The sequence below is a fragment of the Marmota flaviventris genome, chromosome 2 (genome assembly GCF_047511675.1).
Source record: "Marmota flaviventris isolate mMarFla1 chromosome 2, mMarFla1.hap1, whole genome shotgun sequence".
Taxonomy (NCBI): Eukaryota; Metazoa; Chordata; class Mammalia; order Rodentia; family Sciuridae; genus Marmota; species Marmota flaviventris.
The window spans coordinates 61,211,139-61,239,054 of NC_092499.1; the positions used below are offsets into that span (position 1 = coordinate 61,211,139).

Consider the following 27,916-nt stretch of genomic DNA (forward strand, 5'->3'; position numbering starts at 1 on the left):
TCTACTGTCTCTTCCCATTCCCCATTCCATCTTTTTATTTAATTTAGTGTGACTTTTCAGAAACAGTCTGTGCATTATAAGCATATATGACTATGAATGTGAGAAAAGTGTAATACATATGCCTTTATATTACATCATTCTTAACTATTTTCTTTGTCATTAAGTAGGCCGTAGGGCTTACACTTGGATAGATAAATCCCACAACTACATACCCCAATTAATTGCCTCACTTTTTTTTATAAATGCATCAGCAAATGTATTAAATAGTTTTTGAAATATGTAAGACATTGATTATAACTTGCAAATAGTTAAAAGTGAGGTACCATACCTCATTTTACATAATGGCTATATTTCTAAAAATGTATATATAAGTCAAGTTTTAAAATCGAAATGTACTTCACATGTACTGGGGTATTCACTATTTAAAGGATCATATAGTTCTGCATTTTTTCTTTTAAAGAAAAAGATCCTTTTATAAGGATCCTTTTACAAGTACCACTTCTTTGAAGTTTCTATTTTGTGTAAATTTAGATTTTAAATACATGTTAGTTTTATTTAAAGTGAGAAATTCTTTCAGATGTTTTCACTATAATAGAATGTAACCCATTTTAAAAGTTGAAAATATTTAAGCTTTTTGAAAGAGAAGAATCCTAAAAGGAACACTTCATTTTGTGGATTGCCATAAGTAATTCAGATTCCCCAATGATGACATTTGTGTGCTTCCATGTCTGTGGAAAGCCATGATTTTACCTTTAGGAGCCCCAGGGCAGGATAAGAGATGTTTGGAAATTTTAACTCAAGTGGTTCCTGTTGAAAAGAAAAGGGGTTTTTAGTATACCGCATGTATTCAAATTAAGTTACCTCAAATTAAATTTCCTTTGAATAGAAATGTCTTCCTAGCACCTTCCTTGCCTCCTCCACCCTTTCCCACTCCACCTCCCATCAGAAATCACCTCCTTATGTCTGTTTCACAAGCTCATTCTCTCCCCACCTCCAAAATGTTTTTCCAAATTCACTTCCTCAAGAAGATGGCAAATCAGTAAATACTAATGAAAAAAAACAAAACAACAATAAACACTTGCAGAGCAATTGTTATTTTTTTTTCTGCCTCAATTTATATAACCTGCTTTACCTGAGAATAACTTTTGGCATTTATAATGGCATTATAAAAAGGGTCTCTAATTATATAACAGCTATTGACATTTATATAAGAGAATTTCAAAATAGATTCCGCCCCCCCCCCACCCAGGTGAACAGATGCTTCTTAGACTTCTGGAATAAACACTGTTGTCTCCTCCCACAAAAACCTGCTGCTGTTTCTCTGATCAGCTCACAGTTTAAAGAGTCTCTTGAGCCAGGATTCACCAATCTCCCTTTGGCCATATAAGGCTATTTTGCTCTAGTCATGCTGGAGTCAATCAGGAATAACACTATAAATGGGAGGAACGCTGCCCCATGTCAGGCAGACAAATAGGCCAGTTAAAGAGACATACCACTGACAAAGGCTAATTGAGGAGGGAAGCTGAGAAAAGAGGCAGCCAAGTTGAGCAAAATAAATGACCACAGTACATTTTGTATATAAAGATGGCAGATCTTTTTTTTTTTTTTAAATATTTATTTATTTTTTTTAGTTTTCAGCGGACACAACATCTTTGTATGTGGTGCCGAGGATCGAACCTGGGCTGCAGGCATGCCAGGCAAGCGCCCTACCGCTTGAGCCACATCCCCAGCCCAGCAATTAATTCTTGATTGTGCACATGCTAATCACTGATGAGAAGAGAGAAGAGCCTCCCTTTTGGAGTTCCCTGTATTCAAAAGGAGGGGGAAAATCCTAAAGCTGATCTGTCTTTGTCCTTGAGAGCCTTCCCTCAACCCTCATAGCCTAAATAGTTCTTTTGCTCTGTGTGTTAAATGTGAGCACCTCTGGGAACTGACATGACATTACTCACATCAGGCTCTGCTGGCTCAGCAACAGTGCCTGGGTTGAGGCCAGCTGGTTGGCTGTGAGATGTCAGGGCCCATCCTGCCTGCTGAACCAGTCTCCCAGCCCAGAAGCCAGTGGGACTCCCTAGTCAGGGTTAGTGACCAGCAGGGGGACTGGAGCACAGATGTTCAACCAGTGCAGCTCCTGCACTGCTTCTTCCTGTGTTTCTGTCAACAGGAAATCTCCTGCAAGACAACCTCTGGGACACCATGGGAAGTTTTTTTCATTTATGAAACCAGGACTTTTTCTGAAACTTCACTAGTAGACAATCGAACAGGAAATTGCTGAGGAATATTTGGTGCAGAACTGGAAATGTACAGGTCATAAGAGAGTCAGTTGGGTCACCTCCCATATGCCAGATTTTATTCCTGCTTATCCAGCATGACCCACTTTTCCTAGTGCAGGAAGGGGTGTGCTAGGGAAGTGGAAGCCTTAGCTGTGGGACAAGCCCAGGAGGCTGAGGGAAGAGGAGATGTAAATGCAAGGGACAGGCAGAACTTCCATCTGGAAAATGTCAGCAATGTAAGAGAGTGTTAGTTTCAGTTTGAAAATACCTTCCTCAGACCACAGGAACTCTGGGTCTCACAAACCTCGATTATGCTCTGAAATGTTCTTTGTTTGGCAGCACTAGAGCTAGAACCTAGGACCTCACTGATGTTGCATATTTTATTAAACATTTAATTTATGTCAAATTAAACATGCTGTTCTATAAACTTTGTTTTTCCTTTAACAACATGTTGTGCCCTTTTTCAGATGAATACATATAAATCTAAATATTTTTCCAGGCTATGACATAGTTCTACTGCATGGATGTAGTATAATAATCCCCTGCTGATGAACACTACAAGAAATTGTTTCTGTTAAATGCTACATCTTTATGCCTTGTCTGATGGTTTTATTGAGATAAATTGTTGAAAGTAGGTTAAGGGAGGCTGGGGTTGTGGCTCAGCGGTAGAGTGCTTGCCTAGCACATGCGAGGCCCTGGGTTCAATCCTCAGCACCACATAAAAATAAATAATAAAGATATTGTGTCCAACTAAAAAATAAATATTAAAAAAAAGAAAGTAGGTTAAGGGTATGAGCATTTTTAATTTTTCAGTTCTTTTAAAAATGTTTTTTTCTACATCAGCCACAGAAAACAGGAACCAGAGTGAGGCTGCTTAGAAAGTTCATTATGTTTTTCCCCCATGATCTGAGAGTCAGTAACAGTAGAGTATGGAATCTGGACAATGTTGGGTAGTTATCTTTTCCTTCATGGGCCAGTGTCTGGTTTGTCTAAAAGTTGACTGGCTCTGAGCTACTGAGGATCAGTTGATGAAAATGATAAGGGACAAGTACAGCTGGGGCAGACAGTTCTGCATTCCTGTCTGACAGGCTGACTAAACTCTGTTATCTAAATTAGCACTGAAAGCTGAGATCTCGTTAACCCATTTGCTCCCATGTTCTTTTTCACTCTAATACAAAACTTCCAGTACAGGGTGAGCTATGGCAGATGAAGAAAGTGAGTAACTACCAAGACTTAGCTAGCCTGGTCTGAAGAGCTCTCTCCAAAATGGATTACTCACCACATCTTCAGGGTCTGGAATTTTCACCCCACTGAAGTACTGATTCGTGCTAAATACTTGCTGGTGTCTAGGAATGAGATCTCCTGGAAAATAAAGAAGGAAGTGAGATTGGTTACCAAACACTAATCTATGGTCTCCCTCCACGGAAGCTGTGTTTGTCTGTACCTGCACCTACAAAGGGGGCAGTTCTCTTTTCCAAACAGAAGGAGAAGCATTCAAGCGAAACAGCCTACACTGAGCTTTACAGTGGACAATGCACCTTTATTTGGCTCAGAGATGGTAAGCAACAGAAGTCTAAGTCAGCAAGGTTTTGTCTGGTTTGTCTAAAAGTTGACTGGCTGGAGGGCTTACAACCTGTTTGAGGAATCCAAACCAAGCAACTCAAGTAGACACACAAATAAAATAATGCCTTTTTAAAAAGTAACAAAAGGGCAACAACTATTAGGCATTTGATAAATATTTTCAAAGGGAGGGAGGAAAGAAATCACAGAAAATTTTCTAGCCAGAAGGAACACATTTTCAAACTGGAAACATCTTTTCTTAATTTACCAATTAGTGATCAATTGGAAATGCCATTTCATCTACTGTTGAGAAGCACTTACAATGTAAAGGATTGATACAAAAGGAGCATATCTGTATTTGAGGGGACATGTGAAGCTCAGCCTGCCAAAATTGCAGTTAAATGGGCTAAAATCATCCTCATATAAAATTCTAGGGATAATACCCTTAAAGAAAAATTTGTTCAGAGAATATAAGGAGGGAATCCTTAAGGCACACCCAGCCCCACTTTCCAGAGCAGACTGAAAAGCAAAAACTTTCCAATCAAGGGCCTGTGCATGTCTCCATTGGACTGAACTAGAGTTCCTACACAAGGGCATCAAATTGTCTTAAGTTTACTGATTTTAGAACTTTACCTCTCATTCAAATCTAAAACCTTGCTCCATTTTGGAGGAGGTCAAAATATAGTTTCTAATGCCTCTGTCTCCATCCTCAGTGGTTTCCTTGTGAGCACAATCCCCTATGCCCTAATGACCTTCCATCAGAGCTGGAGGGATGACACAGAGAGGGTGTCCTAAATCACTGGGGGAATTACATCCACAGAAGACTAGATGCCCCTGAAAGGGTTACAAGGTGTCTACAATGTGCAGACATTGGTTGTTGATAAGTACAAATATAAGACACCATCTCACCATCAAGCAGCTTATAGTAGAAGGCAAGACATGATGATGGCAGGTGCTATAAGAGTTTATGGAGTAGGAAAATTTTGCTTTAAACTGGGATACTTAGGAGAGTAGTATCTAAACTCTCTGCCTTCTGAAAAGGGCAGTCTTTGCCTATGAACCTTTTCATCTGTCCCTCACTTTCTCTTCTTTCTTCTCCTCTGCTCTTACCACTCCCCTCAAGGAGAAAGGAAAGGGCATAGAGGTGGGAAAGAAGGAAAAGAGAAGTAGCATTAGAAAGAGCCAGTCTTTCTGCCTTATACTTAGAAGTTTGGGAATCTTCCTACATAGAGTCTGAATAATCCAAACTAGTCAGACAGGCTGAAGTTAGGGATATCCAAATGAATTAACATATCATAATACAAATTGAGCATCCCCAGTCCCAAAACCTGAAATCCAAAATGTTCCAGAGTCTGAAACTTGTTGAATACCACCATGATGACAAAAGTTAAAAAATCCACATTTAATCTCATGTGATTATAATCAAAACACAGCTGCACTAAAAATATTGTATAACCTTCAGGAGAAATAAAGTGAAGAAGAACCCAGAAGATGGAAAGACCTTCATGTTCATGGATAGGCAGAATCAATATTGTTAAAATGGCCATACCACCAAAAGCAATGTACAGATTCAGTGCAATTCCCATCAAAATACCAATAGCATTCTTCACAGAATTAGAAAATATACTCCAAAAATTGATTTGGAAGAATAAAAGACCCAAAGCAATTCTAGGCCAAAATAGAATACCTGACTTCAAATTATACAACAGAGCTATAGTAACATCACAATACCTGACTTCAAATTATACTACAGAGATATAGTAACAAAACTGAATGGTACTGGCATAAAAACAGACACATAAACCAATAATATAGGATGGAAAACACAATAGAGACACCATATAGACAAACCCACACAGATACAGTCATATGATATTTGACAAAAATGCCAAAAACATACATTAGAGAAAAGACATTTTAAGCAAATGGTACTGGGAAAACTATTTATCCATATGTAGAAAAATGAAACTAGACCCTTATTTCTTACCCTGCACAAAAATCAACTCAAAATGGATCAAAGACCTAAGAATTAGACCAGAAACTATGCAACTCTTAGAAGAGAACACAGGGTCAACATTCTAGCATATAGACATGGGCAATGACTTTCTGAATAAGACCCCTAAAGTTCAGGAAATAAATGGTATGGCATCAAATTAAAAAGTCTCTGCACAGCAAAGGAAACAATTGGGAATGCGAAGAGAAAATCTATAGAATGGGAAGAAATCTTTGCTGGCTACTTTTCTGACAGAAGATTAATATCTATAAAGAACTCAAAATGCTTTACAGCAAAAAATCAAATAACCCAATTAATAATGAGCAAATGAATTAAATAGACATTTCTCAAAAGAAGAAATACAAATGGCCAATATGTAAAAAAAAATGTTCAATATCATTAGCAATTAGGGAAATGCAAATCAAAACTACACTGAGATTTCATCTCACACCAGTCAGAATGGCAACCATCAAGAATACAAATAATAATAAATTCTGGAGAGGATGTGGAGAAAAAAGAATACTTTTACACTGTTGGTGGGACTGCAAATTAGTTCAACCACTATGGAAATCATTATGGAAGTTCCTCAAAAGGCTAGGAATGGAACCACCAAATGACCCAGCTATACCACTCCTTGGATTTATACTGCAGAATCAAAGTCATCATACTACAGTGATACATGCATACCCATGTTTATAGCAGCACAACTCACAATAGCCAAACTGTGGAACCAGCCTAGATGAATAGATTTTTAAAATGTGGGATGTGTGTGTGTGTGTGTGTGTGTGTGTGTATACGCATATAAATATACACACACAATGGAGTTTTATTCAACCACAAAGAAAAATGGAATTATGGCATTTTCAGGAAAATAGATGGAACTAGAGATCATTATGTTAAGCTAAATAAGTCAAAGTCAGAAGGTTAACAGTTGTATGTTTTCTTTCATATGGAGAAGTAGAGAGAAAAAAGGAAAAGAAAGGTGGGGGCAGATCTCAGGAAAATCAAAGGGAAGTCAGTAGAAGAAAGGGACCAAGGAGTGGGATAGGGGAGGAGGGAGGAAGTGCTGGGAAGTGATATTGGCAAAATTATATTGTTACATTGTATATTGTATGCATGTATAAATATGTAACAACAAATACCATCAGTGTGTACAACAATAACGCACCAATAAAAAAAACATGTAGGGAAAAAAGTAAAAAAAAAAATTACCTTTAGGATCATGTATAATTGTATATGAAATATAAATGAATTTCATGTTTAGACTTGGGCCCCATCCCTAAGATATCTCATTAGGTATTTTGTAAATATTTTTTTTAAAAATCCCAAATCTAAAAACTTCTGGTCCCCAACATTTTGGATAAGAGGTACACCATCTGTAAATGAAATAAACCATGAAAGCATTCTGTGAACTACTAAGCCCTGGCAGAAATGTTCCTATTGTTGCCATGATTATTTTTCAGAGGTTAACTTGGTCTAAACTATGCTCAAGAGAGAATCTCATGTCTTTTGGATAATTAGTAAATACTCAATATTATCATTATTAAAACAAACTTGGACACATTTAATAGAGCCATTTCAATGAGGCTCCAAAGTTGTTGCCTTTTCCTAACCGTAAAGAGGATCAGATGGGCCGGGAACTTGGCTCTGCCTGCACTGCCAACATGGGTAAAACTATGCAGTTTCCCAAATGGTGGAACAAAAACACTACTTACCCAAGGTTTTCCTAATCAGATAGAGTTGATCCACATCTGATTTCCCTGGCCACAGAGGCACTCCTGATAGCAGTTCAGCAAAGACACAACCAACTGCCCAAACATCCACAGGAGGTCCATACTGTGTGTCCCCCACTAACAGCTCTGGGGAGCGGTACCACCTGGTAGCCACATAGTCTGTGTAGTAGTCACTTGGTCCAGCTTGCCAGTGATAGAACATGGAAAACAAAGTGGTGGAAACCTGGAGTCAAAACTGGGAGGGAAAGAACTAAGAAAGCAAGTTTGCCCTCAAGCTTGTGGCTTTTTGAAATTGCTGTTCTCCATGCTGGTTGCACATTAAAATCACTTGGAATGTAGTATTTTTTTAAAATTACTGATGCTTAGGCCACACCCCAGTCCAATTATATCAGAATCCTTGGGAAGGGCCTAGGCACATCAGTTTTTAAAGTTGCCCAGATGATTCTAATCTTCAGTTAAGGTTGAAAACTCCTCTTCTAAAATAGTATTTTTGGAAAGTATTATTTTAGTACAACCTAGTAGAAGCCAGAATAGCATACTTTTAAAAATTTTTTTTGTATTTAAAATTTTTTTTTAGTTGTAGTTGGACATAATATCTTTATTTAATTTATTTATTTTTATGTGGTGCTGAGGATCAAACCCAGGTCCTTGCACGTGCTAGGTGCACACTCTACTGCTGAGCCACAACCCGAGCCCAGAATAGCATACTTTTTAATAACATTTTTCTTTGGAATAATTTTCATATAGCATACATATCTATCAAAATCACTGTATGTGTCTACATTTTCAAATTATAAATACATTATAGAATTCTGAAATTACACAATTCTAATTTATAGCAAGCTTATGCTTTAAATATACAAGAACTAGCTTTCTCTAGCATCTAGATTCTTTAACATATCAAGACCATTTCCATCTTTAACACTTAACTAAAGAAAACTTCAATACTCACTCAAAAGCCGAGCAAATCCAAAGTCACAAAGCTTAATCACTGAATGTTTTGTAATAAGGATATTTTCCGGCTTCACATCTCTATGTATGCACTAGTTACAAAAACCATAACAAAATCAGATTACAAAGGAGTGACCATAATACATGACATAAATAAAACACCTGAACATTTAGCAAATAATGGATAAATCATTTGAATCTTTCATTAGCCTGTTGGATAAGAGCAAAGCAACGACCTAAAATACATCTAGTTCCATACCTATAGCTCGAATCATCCCCAAAAGCGTTCAAAAGAACCATGAATAATAAAAAGGAAAAATGAAAATAGGGCAGTCAGCAAATAAAAATATATGGCAACTAGTTAAATTTGAATTTCAGATAAAAACTTTTTTTTTTTGTCAAGAATTGAACCAGGGACTCACGCATGCTAGGCAAGTACTCTACCACAGAGCCACATCCCCAGCCCCAACAAACATTTTTAAAATAGAAGCATGTCCCATGCAGTATTTGGAACATACATATATTAAAAAATGTATGTGTATCTGAACTTTGAACTTAACTAGTAGCCCTGCCTTTCATCTGATGACTGTAGGTGAAAGGGAAAATGGTAAAAGGCTCTGAGTGAGGCTTGCGTCAGTGTTGCAGGAGCTTTGAGTTGGTGCATAAGCAGAATTCACAATGGAGTTGCTGAGCTGAGAACACAGCTGGCCTGGTAAACAGGACAAGCCCTGGGCCTGCTGAGATAAGCAGGGAAGAGAAGGGTGGGAACCATGAGCTTGCCAGGAGATCTCCCTTTCAGCTCTGACATTTGTCCCGACAAGATAAACAAGAACAGGCAGCAGTCCTCACCCTCTGGGGAGAGTCGCTAGATGTCAGCTCTGCCCCACAACACATCTTGCTCACAGAGCTGTATCCACCCCTTGGATGTGCCTCCTGCTCCATAATTTAGACTGCAGTCACCTGTGGTTTTCAGACCGCAGCCTACATTCCTTAACAGAGTGGTATTAGAAGAACATTTGAGAGTCTTCATACAACTTTCTTATTAAATGATAATTTTCTTGACAAAAAAACAAACCAACAGCCTAAGTAATAATTGCATTTAAAAATTCAGGTGGGCCAAAATTACCACTCAGGGTTGCTAATAACCTTCCCTTCTCCCAAGTGTTTTTCTCTCTACAAGGGAATGCTTCTTTCTGCAACCTCAGAGACCCCTTTGGTACCCTGAAGCCCTGGGGTTATTCCTGACTTTCTAGAATCTGGAGATAGGAGAGGAGTTCTTCTTGGGCCTGGATGGTTCTCACTCCAAAGAATGGTAAGGGTAAAAGGGACAGGGCTGTAGCTCAGTGGCAGAGCACTTGCCTCGCAAGTGTGAGGCACTGAGTTGGATCCTTAGCACCACATAAAAATAAACAAATAAAATAAAGTCAATCTGTCCGTCTACAACTACAAAAAAAAAATTAAAAAACAAAATGTTAAGGGTGAGAGATCAGCATCAGTGTTTTCCCATAAATATTTATTAGTCTAGAAAATTTGAAAGGGGGCAATATTTTCATTATTCTATTATAATCTATCTAGTTTTCACAATTAGGCACTGAGGTCTCTTTTATCACTGGCTTCACATTTTACTATAAATGGGTACAACCATGAATATCATGGTGACATATGGTCAGAAGTACTTGTAAGCAAGAATGTGCTCCCATTCTGTTCTGGGAATTCTTTACAAGTTTCTGCACCCTCCCCCATCAGCACATGGAGCCAAACAGAGCATTTGGGGCTCTCCAGGGAACTGTGGTATGCATTATATTTGTCTTTACTGCCTCAGATCTTCTCCATGATGGCCTTCATGTCTCTCTCTGTCTCTCTCTCTCTCATCCTAAAATCTACTCTCAGGAAAGTACCAACCATTGTTCACAGTGACTAGCAATATAAAGTGTTAACTCTCATGGCTGTGCAATAATGATATTTTATTTTCTTTTCAGTGCTGGAGGTCAAACCCAAGGCCTTACACAGCCTAGGCAAGTGGCCTGCCACTGAGACACATCCTCAGCCCTGATAAGGATTATAGCCTTTGGTTAATGGAGGCTCAGTAGGGAGAGGTGCTGGGTACACTCATATTTTCTCCACCTGGAAAGCAGCTTCAGAAGAAAATCATTTGGAACAGCCCAAGGAAGGGGATTTAGCCCTACTGGCTCAATTGATGCTGACACTTGGTGGGTTGACAGATTACAGCTGAGTTGCATTCATGGCCAACATGAAGTTCCAACACTGGAATTCATGTTTTTGTTCTTTTTTTTTTTTTTTTTGTGGTACTGGGAATTGACCCAAGGCCTCCACATGGTAGGCAAATTCTCTACCACTGAGCTGTATGTCAGCCCTGGAACCTGGTTACCATGACAGGGAGTGGGCATGATTGTCCTAGAGGGCACAGCAGGCCTGCCAGAATCAGTGAAGTCACACCACCTGGGCAATAGTCCATTGTGCCTCTCACCAGCCCAGCTGTGGACAGGAGTACAAGAGGCTTCCACTGGGCTACTCCAGTTCTGACTTAGCACTCATATCTCACCAAAGCACTTGTGCACTGGGCTTGGGACTCCACCTACTACAAAGGGCATATTGCCACCAAACAGGCAGAAAGCACCTTCCGATTTCAGAGCCTCTGCAGGGGGTACAAGTCCAATATAGACTTCAAGTGAGTAGGGATCTTTCCATCTTAGATTTGAGAAGTTTCTAAATAGATGACTATATTCTTAAAATAATTTTAAAATGCATGTCTTATAAAATTGAGCAAAAAAATTAAAAAGGAATCGATAGATTAGTCTCTTTTTGCAACCAGGCTAATCAAAGTCTGAGTGAAAACTATACCCACAAAAGTATGATTAAAAATGTTGTACAAAGTTTCTCCTCGGCTTGAGAGAAGGCTTCTGTTTTCCAAGGGAGATCATGAGACTTACATTGTGTTTATGGCAAAAGTTTACAGCTTGCAGTGTCTGCCAAGTTATACTCTTCACAAGATGTTCTGGTACCCTAATAAAAATAAAGAAGCATCACAAACACATTCTTTAGTGTAGTTAGGGAGTTCAGTTCAAGGAAAGAAAACGTAAACCAAGACAGGCTTCAGCAATGAAAAATCCCAGGTGACATAGTCACCTCACATGACAGGCCGTCATTCCATGAGTTTGAAATGTAAAGGGTGGGTAGCCAGCACTTTACTGAATTCTAGGGACAGCATGTTAACAAAAACGCAAACATAGATTTCTGGGAATCTGGGAAAACTGGGACTCTGCCTGGAAACTTCAGCTCCATTTCTATATGGTGTGTGTGTGTGTGTGTGTGTGTGTGTGTGTATTATTTTTTTTTGGTAGCAAGTTAGTTAATATACAACACAAAAGATGGCTGCTTATATTTTTTTATTCTTTTTTTTTTAAGATGCAACTTATTTTTTTCAAGTTGCCCCAAACTAATTGGTGAAATAATCATCTTCCATGCAGATGAATAGGCACTCAGTTTCTCCATATTGCTAAGTCATTTTTGTTTTGTTTTGCTTTTTAGGTAATAAAGATTTTTTTTTAAGATGCAACTTATTTTTTCAAGTTGCCCCAAACTAATTGGTGAAATATTCATCTTCCATGCAGATGAATAGGCACTCAGTTTCTCCATATTCCTGAGTCATTTTTGTTTTGTTTTGCTTTTTAGGTAATAAAGATTTTTTTTTTTAAGATGCAACTTATTTTTTCAAGTTGCCCCAAACTAATTGGTGAAATATTCATCTTCCATGCAGATGAATTGGGCACTCAGTTTCTCCATATTCCTGAGTCATTTTTGTTTTGTTTTGCTTTTTAGGTAATAAAGATTTTTACAGATGAGAGCATGTAGCAAAAGTCAATCATAATCAAAAACCCAGATAAGCATTTTGTTTCTTTCCCCATATTCTCTTGTAGGCAGCTGCATCCTGACATCTTCCTGCCCTTTCCTTTAACACAGCATCTAAACCCTGTACCACTGACTCCAGCCCTTCTTGCCTGACTCTAAGCTGATTTAATCAGTGCAACCAGAAGTCCTAGCAGGTGCTTTGAGTTAGGAAAAAGCACCTTTGTCTGGGAGTATTTTTTTCCCCTGAGGCAAGGAGTGAAATGGACTACAGAGAAAATGTGTTTTTTTTCAGACTCTCACCTACCAGCTGGACTTACTATTTTATGAATCAAAAATTAAATGACATTGTTGTGGTCCTCAGCCAAGATTAATAAGTAAACCAGAGAGGGAACTCTTGAATAGTTGTGTTAAATGTGATCACAAAAAAGTCACTTCTAGCCCCTGGGACAGGCCACAAGGCCACTGTTGTCACAGACCAGATGTTCAGGAAATCCTTTCAAGCAGATCAGAGGATGCTTGAACAGAATGGGACAACATAGCGGAAATGGAGAGGTCACCTTTAGGAAGAATAGCTGGCATTTCTGCATCAAGATTATATCTCTAGGACTGGGGCTGTAGTTCAGCGGCACAGCACTTGCCTAGCACGTTAGGCACTGGGTCTGGATCCTCAGGATCATTAAAAAAAAAAAAAAAAGATCATATCTCTGGGCTAGAATATGGCCTCTCCAAATTCTTTTGGTCTTAATGGTAGACAGGCACAGATGCTAGAAAGAAGGCCTGGGGAAATGCCACTATGCAGGATACATTTCAGGTTCCCTCAGCCTCCACTGTAACCAGAAAAAAAAATAGAATATATTTTGAATATATTTGAATTATTTTATATATTAAATATTAACATAAGGTGTCTGTGCCAGGCAACTTGTCTCTAAAATCATTTCCCAAAAGAAATATCTGGAAGCTGGGCATGGTGGCACATGCCTATAATCCCAATGGCTCAGGAGGTTGAGGCAGGAGGATCACAAGTTCAAAGCCAGCCTCAGCAACTTAGCAAGGCCCTAAGCAACTCAGTGAGACCCTGTCTCTAAATAAAACACAAAAAAGGGCTAGGGATGTGGCTCAGGGTTAAACACTGCTGGTTTCAATCCCTGATACCAAAAAAAAAATAAAAATAAAAAAAGGAAGAAAGAAAGAAATATCTGAAAGTAAATAATAACAGCAGAAAAAATAAAAATAATTGCACATCATTAATGCCCCTTTAATGCTGAGTACAGTATTATACAATTCTCAAATGCAGAAATCAAGTAAGCCCAGTGTTGCCTTGGGTTGGCTACTCAGTTCTTTATTAATCAATTTCTTCTTTGTAACATGGGGACTCAGATTCTAAGATCCCTTTAGCTGCAACACTCTGAAATGATAACAGGGTCAGGTTTTCACTGAGGGAGAAGGCACTTACAAATTCAGAAGAGAAAAGGGCTATAATCTGTGGCTTTGGGTTGGAATTGGAGAGGTGTGTGTGTATGTGTGTGTGTGTGTGTGTGTGTGTGTGTAAAAGAAGCCAGAGAGGGAACTGTTGAGTAGTTATGTTAAAGGTGACCACAAAACATCATTTCTAGTCCCTGAAAGAGACCACAAGGCCACTGTTAATCATAGACCAACCCCTTCCCACCCTAAAGCACATACACAGGAGAGTGAGTGCTGTGCTGGAAGGGGTGCTATCTTCTATAGGGTGGTCCAGAAAGCAAATATCTGAAATAGGGGGTAAGTCGTAAGAAGTGACCAGATATTTTAAAAATACAGCCACCAGGACTGTCCAAAAGATTGGATGTCAGAAAGGGAAGGAGCAGCACTTATTGACTTCCAAGAGAGGATTCTGAGAAGGCAACCATGAATTCAGAAGAAAGACTCCATTGGACATGTGAATGTGAGAAGCAGAAGCACATTGATGGTATTTAGAACCTAGAACTGGATGAAGCCACTTGAGGAGTAAATACAGATAATGAAGAGGAATTCAGAGGTAAGTTTTGAAACTCTTCAATGTTCAAAGGTTAAAAAAGGAGGGGGACCCAGCAAGGGAGGCTGGAGAGAGTGCAATGTCACCGCAGTCAGCTGCAGAAAGTGCTCCAAAGGACTTCTGAATTAAGATAACAAACTAAGCAAGCCCACCAGATATCTCCCCCTCCCCAAACCTGATTAGAATACACTGATGACATTTTTTCTAAAGACAAAAGGCAACAAGTCATTCAACTGCTTTCCAGAGTATAAGCAATAGCAACACATTTTGGAATCCAGAAAGCGGTTGAATGAATAAGTGACTTAACAGATTCTAGTAGCTGAAATATAAGCCAAGAGAGGAGAAAGTGGAGAACTAATCATTTATCCCCAAAGAATCCTCCATAGGTTAAGTACCAGCAGTCAAGATCTCTGTAGAGAACTGAGGAGGAGTGTAGAATCTACTTAGAAAACAATAAAATCCTCCGATCCCCTCTGCTACTCTATGCCAAGAGGGAACACTCTTTCCCATGCCCAGTGGGAAGCTGGAGTTTTGTTTTCTAGAGGGAATGGACTAGCTCGGCATAGCTGGGATCATGGACACAGTTCTGAAAATGAGATCAAGGGCTGACTGCTAAGATTCCCCAGCCCTCTCCTGTCTTGGGACTGTGAGAAAGCTAGCAGTCACCTGCTCCAAGCAATTCTCCAGGCAAAATACTGGAGGATCTTTTGCGGGGAAAGTGTGGAGGGAAAATCTGAAGATTCTGACATTAGGATCATACCAGTAAATGGCCCAACTAGACAACTGACTCCACAGTGATGCTCAAAGCTTCCAATAGTTTCCTACTCTTAACCATGAGCATACAACCAGGGATTATATAACACCCAAAAAAACCTCTAATAAGAAAAGTACAAACAGAAGAAAGCATCTTGAACAAATTATGGAAGATTAAGAGAGCATTTAAAAAAATGATTAATTCTCAGAAGAATAAAAGAAGCTGTTGCATCTATAAAATAAGAATAGGGTACCATAAGAAAAGAAGAACCAGCATGAGTCCAATGCCCAAATAATAGAAGTCTAGAAAAAGAAAATAGAGCAAACAAAGGAAAGGAAATCAATAACAAATCAATTAATTTTTTTCTCAGAAAGTGTCCACCAAGTACCAGAATAATGGATGAAAATCATGACTCACAATTTTCATAATCCAAAACAGTGAGAACAATGAGGATTCTCCAAGATTCTGGGGGAAAAAAGAATGAAAGTAATAGAACTTTACAAAGGAATGGGAAAATAAAATTACTTCCTAATAGCACAGAAGATTGAAGGCATTAAAACAATGCCTTCAAAATGTTGAAGGAATATTTTCAACTAAAACTCAAAAAACCCTATATGCGAAGGAAATATTAATCAAATGACAGAAAAAAAACTTTTTAAACATGCAAGGGCAAGGTCTTGACTTTTTTCTTTTTTTTCCTTGTACCTCTCATACATTCTTTCTCTGGAAGCACACCACCAAAAAGGAGAAGTAAACTATAAAAGATTATGAGGAAGTGAGAAGTGAGAAAATTGGAGACCCAACACAAGAGGGAAGTAATGGGATCTCTGGCAGGATGGTGAAGGGAGATGACAAGGTAACTGCAGGAAAAAACCAGCCCAGAGTATAACAATGTGACTCAAGAGCCAGGCATGTTGAAGGTTGTCACCATTGTGCCCTCTGACTTAAGCCATCTTAAATAAATATGAAAATACGTAATAAACAAGCTTAAAAGCTTCAAAAAGTCTGGGTGACTGGCCACACCTTCCAGGCTAAGGCAGAGTTCTTAAAAACTGTAGCCTATGCTGATGAGACTAAGGAATTCACTTCATTCTGAAGTGTTGGTTTCCATACTGGTGGTTAAGTGGAGGCCATGGGGGGTTCTGGGGGCAGGACCAGCTCTGAGGGAAGAATAGTGATGAAGGGAAGGAGTCCCACTCTCTCATTCTTTACTGCTTTTAAGACCACCACTAGGTTGCTAGTTCAAACACCAATTTGAACTATATAATCACATATAAGCTCAAGCTTAACCTCTGAGGGAAGAAGGGCTTGAGCTTTTCTCCTAGGTCTGGTTCTCTTCCACCACGGGATTAGATGATGAACCCTACACAAGTCATATCTCCAGTTCCTCTTCTCAGCAAATAGTGCTCAGAAGGTCTTGGCAATCCAGGCTGGGTTTATTACTAAAGGCAATGCCCTTGCTTCCCTTGATCCTATTTCTAGATCTGGGAAGCTGGCATCCTCAGGAGTACAAATTTCATGAGGCCAGGCTCAGTTGATGAGTTTAACAGACCCAACCTGGATTGCCAATACCTTCTGAGCACTACTTACAATGGGTAGTCAAGTGGTCTTCCTTGAGGTCTTCAGTTCAGTTGCCTTATTGAAAGCTACAGTTATCCCTTTGAAGCCCACTGGGCTATTGCCCAGCTCCACAGTCCTTCTTCTAGGCAAGGTAGAATGGAATCCAACTCCTACCAATAGGAAGATATGAAAGAGGGCAAGCTCCCAAGTCCTCCACCAGTGTGACCTCACTTCACTCTGCCGGTACTAGGAATTTTATTTTACCCCCAGGAACATAAATGGGTCCTAACTGATCAACTCCAAGGAGGCATGAGGGAAGGAGGCGGTATCATTAGAAATATGTAGAGTCTAGATTTCTGTGTGATTGCACCATCTTTTTAACCAATTAAGAGACAGATGTGCTTGATCAAAATAATTAAGTTAACCCAGAAAGTAATGAATCCAACCATGAAGAAATGCAGAGAGAGTTCCAAGAATGACAGCAAAGAGAAGTCCCAGGAAGAAAGCTGGACAGTAGGCCTTGAGTATACCAAGCCAGAGAGAAGGGGAAGAGGACTTAAAGACAGGGTACTGCAAAGAAAACAAAGATGGAACTAATGGGTTACCTGATGCAATTATGCTATGCAAAGTTGTATTGAGAGACCATTAAAAGAGTGGGAGAGGGCTGGGGTTGTGGCTCAGTGGCAGAGCGTTTGCCTAGCATGTGTGAGGCACTGGGTTTGATCCTCAGAATCACATAAAAAATAAATAAATAAAATAAAAATATTGTGTCCATCTACAACGAAAAATATTTTTTAAAAAGAGTGGGAAGAAAAAAGGTTAAGCAAAAAAAGGTTAACCAAATTTAAAAAGGCAAATATTAATTTGAGAAAAAAGTACAAAAGGAAGTCATAATGTAGCATAATGTTCAGTTAAAAGTAATATTTACATAGGTACAATAATAGGCATGATAATAGGGATAGTGAATATTAAACTAATAAAATGTTAATGTAACTTCTTGGAGGGATTAGAGTGGAGAAGCAGGAGTATAATGCCTTAAGAGACTAAATCTTCATCTACAGGACTCCTACAGATAATGTCTAAAAAAGGATATCTTAAGAAATAGTACACCAGGACTGGGGTTGTGGCTCAGCAGTAGAGTGCTCATCTCGCATGCACGGGACCCTGGGTTCGATCCTCAGCACCACATAAAAAAATTAAATAAATAAAAATAAACTGCTTTAAAAAAAAGAAATAGTACACCACTCTTTTTATATTAAGCTATATTGCTGAATTTCATTTGCTAATACTTTTGTTAAGGACTTTCCACCTACATTCATGAGAAATACTCATCTGTCATTTTCTTGTTTTGAAATGTCCTTATCTGGTTTTGGTGGAGAGCAGCCTCATAAAATTACTTGGGAAATATTCTTTCATCCTCTATTTCTTAAGAGTTTGGATAGGAGATTATGATTTCTTCCTTATATGTTGGATATAATTCACAATAAAATATTTTAATAACAGAGCTCAATTTAGCATGACAGTAAGGAAAAATATACATCAAACCACTTCATAGGCCATAAGGCGAATTCATTCACTTTGGCAAAACCAATGACCTGGAAGTTCCATTTTGAGAACTTAAAAAGGAAAAGCACAGAAAAGGGGAGAATCTGTAGGAAAATTTTATAGCAGAATCATTTATCATCAAACACTAAAGACAGCCTCAATCTTCAATAATGGAGGAATGGTTAGACATAATGTAATGTTAATATCTGAAGTCAATAATAAAGCTAAAGATTATATTTCAGCATACACAGAAATGCATATGAAAACATATCAATGAAAGACAGAACTCATCACAGGACACAGAGAATGTGGTGCTGACAGGTGGCTGCCTTTGCCATGGTGTCCAGGCTTGCAGACACTTCATTCTGTCAGCACATGGAGGCAGTATCCATTTCACAGTGGCAGGTGAACATTAAACAAATTAAGTAGCCTGATATGTAAAACCAGCAGCCAACTTATTCACTCATGTTCAAGTCCTGGGTACCAGTTAATGCTCTCCTTGTAGGCAATTCCATAAAGAAAGCCAAGTTCTAATCCTTGTGGTGAGCAAAGAACTGGGATGCAAGAAAACAGGTAACTTGACTGGTTCTGTCATTAAGCTGGGATAACAGTCACACCCGTCTCCACATTAGGAGGGCCTATCACTACATACAACATCTTCAGTCAGTCAAATATGACAAACCCAGCAATTATTCTCTTTTTACAGTTGCTTCGCAGATGTGTTGATTTCTGCAATACTATTATTTTTATATACACATATAAATATATTTGTTTTTTTGTCCCTGGTTCCTAGCTCATTACTCCCTCCCCAAGGTGGATCATTAAAACCCCTTCTCTTCCTCCACCTTTCTATCATGGAGCTGGCCATAAAGAAATTCTCTGGCCTAACCTTGTCTGATAGGTCAAAGAACCTTCTCATATCAAGTGAGTCCTGTTCTCTAACTTGGAGGAAGGACTGCTGCACAAAGAAGGCAAGAAGAATCTAAATAGACAGGTCTGGCTTGGCTCTCCACCCAGTCTATTAGTATTTGTGCCTATGCAATGAAGTCTCCATAAACACTCAAAAGGACAAAGTCTGGAGAGCTTCTGTATAGCTGAACACACGGAAGTTTCCGGGAGAGTGGCGCACCCAGAAAGGACATGGAACTCCACACCTTCTCTCACACTTTGCCCTAAAAATCTCTGTGTCCTTTGTAATATCCTTTATAATAAACCAGTAAATGTTAAGTCCTTCCCTGAGTTGTGTGTGCTGCTTGAGCAAATTAATCGAGCCCAAGGGCAGAGTGGTGGGAACCCTGATTTATGGATAGTCGTCAGAAGCACAGGTAAAACAACCTGGGGCTTGTGATTGACATCTAAAGTGTGTGTGTGTGTTGGGGGGGCAATCTTGGAGACTGAGCCCTTATCCTGTGGGATCTGCTGCTGTCTCAGAACTGACTTGAATTAGAGAACATCCAGCTGCAACCTGCTGCAGAATTGGTTGTTTGGTTGCTGATGGGGAGAAGTCCCTTCATCTTTGGAGGTCACAGAAGTGTTGATCGTGGTGTGATAGCAGAGGAAAACAGGTGCTCTGTTTTTCCTGATGATACAGTTTCACAAAATAATAGTGTCGTGACCCTTATGTCCTGATAACAGGATTGAAATGAACAGAGAGAAACAAACAACTGCTGTATGAAAGTGAAGAGATCAAACTGATTTCAAACAATCAATCAAACAAACAAACAAAACCCCACCTTTTCAGCAATCTAAGATGGGAGAGATGCTGAAGAAAGAACATGTATCTTGGGGCTGGGGTTGTAGCTCAGTGGTAGAGTGCTTGCCTACCATGTGTGAGGCCCCAGGTTTAATTCTCAGCACCACATATACACAAACAAGTAAATACATAAAAATAAAGGTTCACTGACAACTAAAAAAATCTTTAAAAAAAAGAACATATATTTCTTCCCACACGTTCTCAGTTACAGAAGACCTCCTTTGCACTGCTGTTCTTCTCACACTTGTGATGTTGCTAATCAATCAATCAATCAATCAACCTTCATCAAGACTTCATTTCTACAGAAGGCTACAACAAAGATGGGTGAAGGGTGAGGAACTGGTCAAGCCCTTATGAGAACTGTATGTTATTAGGAATTTATCCTAAAGAAATATTCATAGGAGGGGAGGGGAGGGGGGATAGTAGAGGATAGGAAAGGCAGCAGAATACAACAGACACTAGTATGGCAATATGTAAATCAATGGATGTGTAACTGATGTGATTCTGCAATCTGTATACAGGGTAAAAATGGGAGTTCATAACCCACTTGAATCAAAGTGTGAAATATGATATATCAAGAACTATGTAATGTTTTGAACAACCAACAATAAAAATTTTAAAAAAAGAAATATTCATAGAAATGGTTATCCTATCTGTATCTGTTCACAAGCAGTTTCCTACCATGTATGTTTTAGCAATAGTTATGATTTTTTTTTTTTTTTGGTGCTAGGATCTCACACATGCTAAGCATAAGCATGTTCTTTTATGTTTTGTTTTGTTTTTGGTACCAAGGATTGAAATCAGGGCCACATCATTAACCACTGAGCCACATCCCCAACCCTTTTTATTTTTTTTTAATTTTGAAACAGGGTCTTGCTAAATTGCTTAGGGCCTCACTAAGTTGCTGAGGCTGGATTTGAACTTGTGATCCTCCTGGCTCAGCCTCCTGAGCCATTGGGATTACAGGTATGCACCACCATTCCCGGCACAAACATGTTCTTCATGGCTTCACTATGTTACCTTGTAAAGCTATATCAATTTTCTATCATCCTACATTTCAATTGTTTCCAACTTTTTCATTTAAAACACTACTTTAACAATAGATACTTTTGTAGCTAAATCTTTTGCACATATACATTATTGTCTTATGGTAAATTATTAAAAGTAGAACTTCTGTGACAGTTTCCTCCAGCAGTGTACTTATAATTTCCTTTAACAATATTAGGATTTAGAGTTTTAAAGTCAAAGCAACTATTTTCAAATGCAAATCAAAACACTGTGATGATGATTATTCTTTGAAATCATTTCATAAGTATCAAATTTATTGGTTTGCTAATACAGTCAGGTCATTCCACAAGTATTGCATGTATAGAGTGCCAAGTACTCAGCTAGAAGTTACTGGAGATATACAGGTGAGAAAGGCCCAACCAACTCTTGCCCTTGAGGATTTTATAAATTTGGGGCAAATGGGCTCTATTATATAAATAACCCCAGATGCTAAGAACACTGAAGGACTGTTGACTCTCCTCAGTGTTCTGACACACATCATAAAGGAGTCGTGCTTGGGTTGCACCTGAAGCACAGCAGGAGTTTTCTAGGTGGCATAGAGAAGGCAGGGAACCCAGGCTGAGAAAATACCATGTCCTAAATCCGAGAGTGCAAATGATATAGTGAGGCAGGATTAGGTTTTATAGAGCAAACTAGTGAGAAATGGGATTAGTATTGAGACTTCATTACACCAGTAAGAACTGAGGAACTATTCAAGGATTTTATGTAGGGATGGCTTGTTACTTTGTATTTTAGAAATTTATACTTTGAAAATACAGGAAGTGATCACAGGACATTCTTGAGGTGATGTAGTAAGCTAAGAAGGACCCAGACTGGCCGCAGGCAGAGACAACAGCATCAGCTCCTTCTCGCTGTTGATATTATCTGACAGATCAAATGAGAAACTAAAGGATAATCTGTTTCCTGACCTCTAAAGTACTAGATCATCAATTCATAGCATTATGGAGCTGGGAGTCCCCTTAAATTTCACCCTAAACTCTCATTTTTTACAGATGAGGACAATGTAAGCAACTTGATCAAGGTAAATTTTGACTGTGAATGTACTTATAAAGTTTTATTTTATGATGTGAGATTTCTTACCTTGAAAATTAAAAGATTCCTATAAATTTCAAAATCTGCTTGACATCATTTAGCATTTACTTTATAATAATAACAACTGAAAATTTGAGATTGCATTTAAAATAAATTGGAGAATTGACAAATATTCAGTATAATGGAAAGTGACTTAGTTTGAAACAAAAAAAAATCCTAAAGCTTCCAAATAAATGGGTATGTTTGGTTAAAAATAAATCTTATTTTTCAAACTTGCTCATTTAATAGTGTTCCTCAAGTAAATCTTATATTTGATAAACCATGGCACTTTCTCATTTGGAAACAAAGTGGCTTGTGACTAATCACAGTGTCTATTGTTCCTTCCCTTTTTAAACCCACCTTCATATTAAAGCATCTTCTATTTCCTGAAACATATGTAACCTATTTTAGTCAGCTGGCTTTAAAAACACCTGCTTTCAAAACTCTAAGCACCCGTTCTTTTCTTCTGCTCAAACTATATGCCAAAAATACCCCCCCAATTTCTTTCGATCCCTCAGTGTTCCAAGCCACTCAGCCTAACATGACTAACCAAACTCCCTGTAGTATCTCCCTAGTCCCAAATAGCCATGAAAACTATACTATAAATTTTATTGCAGTATCACTTACAAGCTGTCAAAAGAGCAAATATCAACACACAAAATGTTTTATTCTTTGAACACACAATTATTCTGTATCAATTACTTTCTGAAGGGAGCTGTCTGTCCTCTTGGCTGTCTCTGGCTGGGTAAATTAACATTCCTGAACATGAAAAGCCTGTATCATGGTCACTAACAAACCATAAGACACTTTAATCCCATTTGCCTGGAGGTCATGGAAGATCTTTACAACCAGCAACCTCAGGGCAGAGTGTCCTTGGCCGAGGCTAGAAAGAGCTGTTGGAAGAGCCTCAGCCTCTAGTCCCTGAAGTATGTATGTGCCCAGGGATTGGGGGACCATTCTGTGACTCTGACCTACAAGGTACTCTTCATATTCTCTCCAGCCAAAGCTGAGCTCCCAGGAACAAAGCAAAAGAAGAGGATGAAATATACTTTTCCCTTACTGACCACTCTAAACTCTTCCCATTTCCACTGCAAGACTACCTTCACCATGAGGCCTTCTTTGATTGACTCACTTTTTTTTTTTTTTAATGGTACTGGGAATTGAACCCAGGGCCTCACACAGGCCGGGAAAACTCTACCACTGAGGTACATTCCCAGCCCTTTTTATTTTTTATTTTGAGACAAGGTCTCAGTAAGTTGCTGAGACTGGTCTCGAACTTACAATCATCCTGCCTCAGCATCCCAAGTCCCTGCAATTACAGGGGTATGCCACTGTGCCCGACTTAACCTAGTCTTAAAGGAGTCATTGCTGCTTTTCCTTCACAAATTCTGGTGTGTTTGTGCTTTGTTTTGTTGGTAAGGGATGGATCACTCACCCTCTTTGGTATCTGTCCAACTCATGGAGAACTGTGTGGTCACAATACTCAAACACCAGGTGAAGCCTCCGCTTCCTCCTGAAGACCTCCAGGAGGTTGACGAGGTTGGGATGCTTGAGTTGCTGTAAACACAAAAAGCAAGGTGGCAAATCTGAGCTGTGAAAGGCAGTTTTCTCTAATTTTGATCCAATAACAACACCAACAACAAAGGCTGTTTGCCTTTAGGAGTTTCATTTCTTGGATTGAAGAAGGCTATAATCAATATTATCTTACCTCTCTTTATGGGCTATTTTTATAGTAGCAGTGGATTAAACAAAGGGGAATGAAGGGAAGGGAGGGAGGTTGGGAATAGGAAAGAGAGTAGAATGAACCTGACAGAACTTTCCTATGTTCCTATATGAATACACCACTAGTTAATCTCTACATCATGTACAACCACAAGAATGGGATCTAATTAGAGTAAGTTATACTTCATGTATGTATAGTATATCAAAATATATTCTACTATCATGTATATCTAAAAAGAACAAATAAAAAATTTAAAAAAAATGATTATAACCCAGAAAGTTTGTGAAAGCAAAGAGGTAAAAGAGGCTGAAAAACAAAAGAGAACAAAAAGGTACAGGAGATCTTTTTTGAGGGGAGTAGTATATTTTTATTAATATCTATGATCAGCTTGTATATAAGTAATAACACTTCTTTTGTCTAGTTTCAACAATCTTTATGATTCTTCTATACCCAGAAACCTATTAGACAGCTCACATAAATATCATATAGTATAAACATTTCTAAACCATTATCAACACATCTGAAACCTAATTTATTATCTTCCCTCCTTAGGAGGGTCACCACTACTCTAAAGTCTTTATTTATATGTAAATACTTTCAATAAAGAGTATTTCAATAACCTGCCTGGGAATTGCAATCCTTCCCCAGCAGTTCTGACCTTGCTTTGTATTTTGCCAAGTTCATCCTCCGTATCACTCGTCTATTCTGTTCATAGTGTATTGTCCTTCCCCCTTCCCTCAATGCTACAGTGTAAACTCGGACAGTAGGGGACATTCTAAGTTAACACAAACTCAGTCTTCAAGCCTTGTATCAAATGTCCTTCCAAAGGAGATCTTCCATGATCTCCCCAGTGCCCAATAAATCTCAAAGCCACTCTGAAGGGTGCCTTTCTCACAATTACTAAGGAATCACTAAGTAGTAATTAATACATAACCCTTACTTAGTAATCATTGTTCAGCTGATTGTCTAATGTTGCCTGGTGTCGAGACACCTGTAGATACAACAGATAAATGCAGCAGACTATAAGAACCACAGTGTCAGGACCTGTGTTCTCTTTATTCAGATCATGCCACCGTACCTCCGGCCCTGCGTCTGTGCACAACAGCCATTCCATGATGATTGGTGAATGTGAGAGTGAACCAAGATTCCTACGCTGATGAAACACTTTAAAACAGAAAGCCATCCAACGTGACTGCCTGCAAGTGTGTATCCGAAAAAGCAGGGCAGGAATGGATGTTGGCTTTGGCAAAAGATAAACTTCATACTTAACTTTCTGGCACCTTTGTACAGAGTCCTATCAGAAATGTCACATCTCAGCACTGACCTCATTTTTCTGAAGAAGTAAGAGACTTGAACTAAGGAAGACAAAGCATTTCACAGGAAAATACACCAACCTTTTGGCAGGGATTCCCTTCTTGATTCACTGACTTGGTTAATCATCCTGAGTATCCATTTTATTTATTGTATTATTTAAACAGTTGGGACTTTGCTACTCCTTTTTCAAATATTCTTGGATTGTATCAACAAATAATTTTCCATAAGAATTTCACAATCAAGTATTGCTTTATCATATTAACTCTCCCAATATTAAAAAGTATGGTAAAATACATGTAACTTAAAATTTACTACCTTCACCATTTTTTAATGCACAGTTCAGTGATACTACGCACACATTCATACTGTTGTGCAAACATCACCACCGTCCACCTCCAGAACTTTCCATTTGCAAAACTGAAACTGCATATCCATTCAATAAAAACTTCCCACTCCCTTTTCCCCAGGCCACTTGTAGCCAACATTCTACCTTCTGTCTCTATGATTTTGACTACCCTTGGTATCTCATATAGGTGGAATGATACTATATTTGTCTTTTTATGATGGCTTATTTCACTTAACATGATGTCCTCAAGGCTCAACCATGTTATAGCACATGTCAGCCCTTCCCTTTTAAGGCTGAATACTATTCCATTGGAAATCATTTTCTTTTCCATTCATCTATTGATTGATGGATATTTGGGTTGCTTCTATCTTTCAACTATTATAAATAATGTTTTGCTATGAATGTGGGCATACAACTGAGTCTCTGAGACTCTGCTTTCAATTCTTTTTGTCATAAACAGGGCTGGGTAACTGTTGTTGTTTTTTTTTTCCAATTCAAAGTATAGTGAGAGGTCTTAATTACAGGCAAGCAGGTGCTCCATAAGAGATAAAAGGTGGAAGGAGAAAAACTAAAGTTCTTGAACTGCATGCTATAAGATGTTTATATAGGCCATGAGAAAGTTACTAAAAAGTTATTTTCTCTATAAAATCTCTCTTTATTTTCAAGATGAGAAATTTATGTTTTATCAAGTATATGCTAGATACACTAAAGTCAATGACTTGGTCTATTTGTACTGGAACAAAATATCTTAGATTTGGGTAATTTATGAAGAATAGAAATTTGTTTCTTATAGTTCTGGAAACTGAGAAGTCCAAGATGCCTTGCAAAGGTGGCTCTAAGACGGCACCTCGTTCCTGTGTCTTCACAGAGTAGAAGACAGAACAGCAAGAGAGCAATCCCTTTAATTCTGAGCCCATTTATTTTATTTTTAATTTTTTATGGTGATGAGAATTAAAACTATGGCCTTGCACATACTAAACACACACTCTAACACTGAGCTACATATGCCCCCAGTCCTGAGCCCTTTTTTAAGGTTGTGAATCCCAATAATAGGACAATCAGGCCTTAATCACCTCCCAAAAGCCATAGCTCTTAATACTGATGCATTGGAGTTAAGATACAACATGAATTTTGGAGAGAACACCATTAGCTTCATTTGGATATTAGAAGAGAAGGTATCCCAAACTATAAAATTTATGTTATCGTATCTGGAAACTTTTAGCCTGAACAAACATTTTCTGGACATAATAGGAGAGAACTGACTTCTATCTTAAATCCACAAATGTCATTGGTTTAGATGTCTCAAACCAAAAGCAAATAACCAAGTTAAAAGGGACTAAACAGCTGCTTTATGATAGAATTAGCAAAAAGCAGATTTTTTTTTTCAGACTGAAAAATATCATACTTAGGCTTCCCTCTCATTTTCACACTGTTTGCTCCTTTGATGATATTGAGGGCAAGACTGCAAATCTGAGAGTCTTTGAATTTTTGTTTTGTTTTGTTTCATATCTAGTTCTCACTTTCATCTCTGGCCAAGTTTTTAAGCAAAAGTAGAAATTCATCAGTCTTACCCAAACACAACCTGACCTTCTCTGAATACTGGAACTAGTGCCTTCATTCTCCATATACAGATCTGCAGTGATCACTACAGGGCACAGCTGCCCAGGATAAGACCCAGAGGTCCTCTCCATTTGGCCTCTGTTTACCTCTCCAGTTTAATGCCTTAGAATTTCCTCCCAGACCCACAGAATTTCTCTCACTTCCTGCAAGGCTCACGTATCTTTTCATTTCAGGATTCATTTCCTCTCTCAGAAACACCCCGCACTTCCAGATGTCACTTTTTCTAACCAGCATCCTCGAACACAGCTGGTATTCACTAGAAGAGCTATCTATGACCTCAGGACCCATCAAGAGGTATCACTGTGGCATTATCCCAGTAGTAGCCATTGCTCTGGATGGGACCAGGAACTATTGATTATATTCATCTTGCTATGCTACTACTATATACCTTTTGACAACTCAGATTCTAAAAATGTACAACATTCTGTTCAAATACCATGTAGTTTCTTTTCAAAATTTGGCTAGTATAAATGAGGTGGGTATTTCTATTTTTGTTTTTATAGTACTGGGGATAGAAGCCAGGAATGCTCTACCACTAAGTTATGTCCCAACCCTTTTATTTTTTTATTTTGAAAGAGGGTCTTGTTAAGTTGCACAGGCTGGCCTTGAGCTTACCATCCTCCTGCCTCAGGTTCCCTAGACGCTAGATTACAGGTTTGTGCCACCATTCCCAGCTATATAAATGAGGTTTTTTTTTAAATTTTAATTTTAATTTTAATTTTTTTATTGGTTGTTCAAAACATTACAAAGCTCTTGACATATCATATTTCATAC

The 27,916-nt window shown here is 38.5% G+C and overlaps 1 protein-coding gene across 4 annotated transcripts in view; it reads right to left on the bottom strand.

The window, feature by feature from the left end:
- Positions 1-27,916, bottom strand: part of Cdkl1 (cyclin dependent kinase like 1) — a 58,908-nt gene that overhangs the window by 3,420 nt on the left and 27,572 nt on the right. For 3 of the 4 annotated variants that reach the window (XM_027929856.3, XM_027929855.3, XM_071607882.1), the window contains exons 3-8: positions 23,575-23,696; positions 11,459-11,531; positions 8,509-8,599; positions 7,539-7,739; positions 3,550-3,632; positions 751-807 (exon numbers count right to left, since the gene is read on the bottom strand). In XM_027929856.3, coding sequence (XP_027785657.1) covers positions 751-807; positions 3,550-3,632; positions 7,539-7,739; positions 8,509-8,599; positions 11,459-11,531; positions 23,575-23,696 — 627 coding nt within the window. Of the gene's footprint in view, positions 1-750; positions 808-3,549; positions 3,633-7,538; positions 7,740-8,508; positions 8,600-11,458; positions 11,532-23,574; positions 23,697-24,940; positions 24,992-27,916 lie in introns of those variants that run through there. The other variant, XM_071607883.1, reaches the window with a different exon arrangement.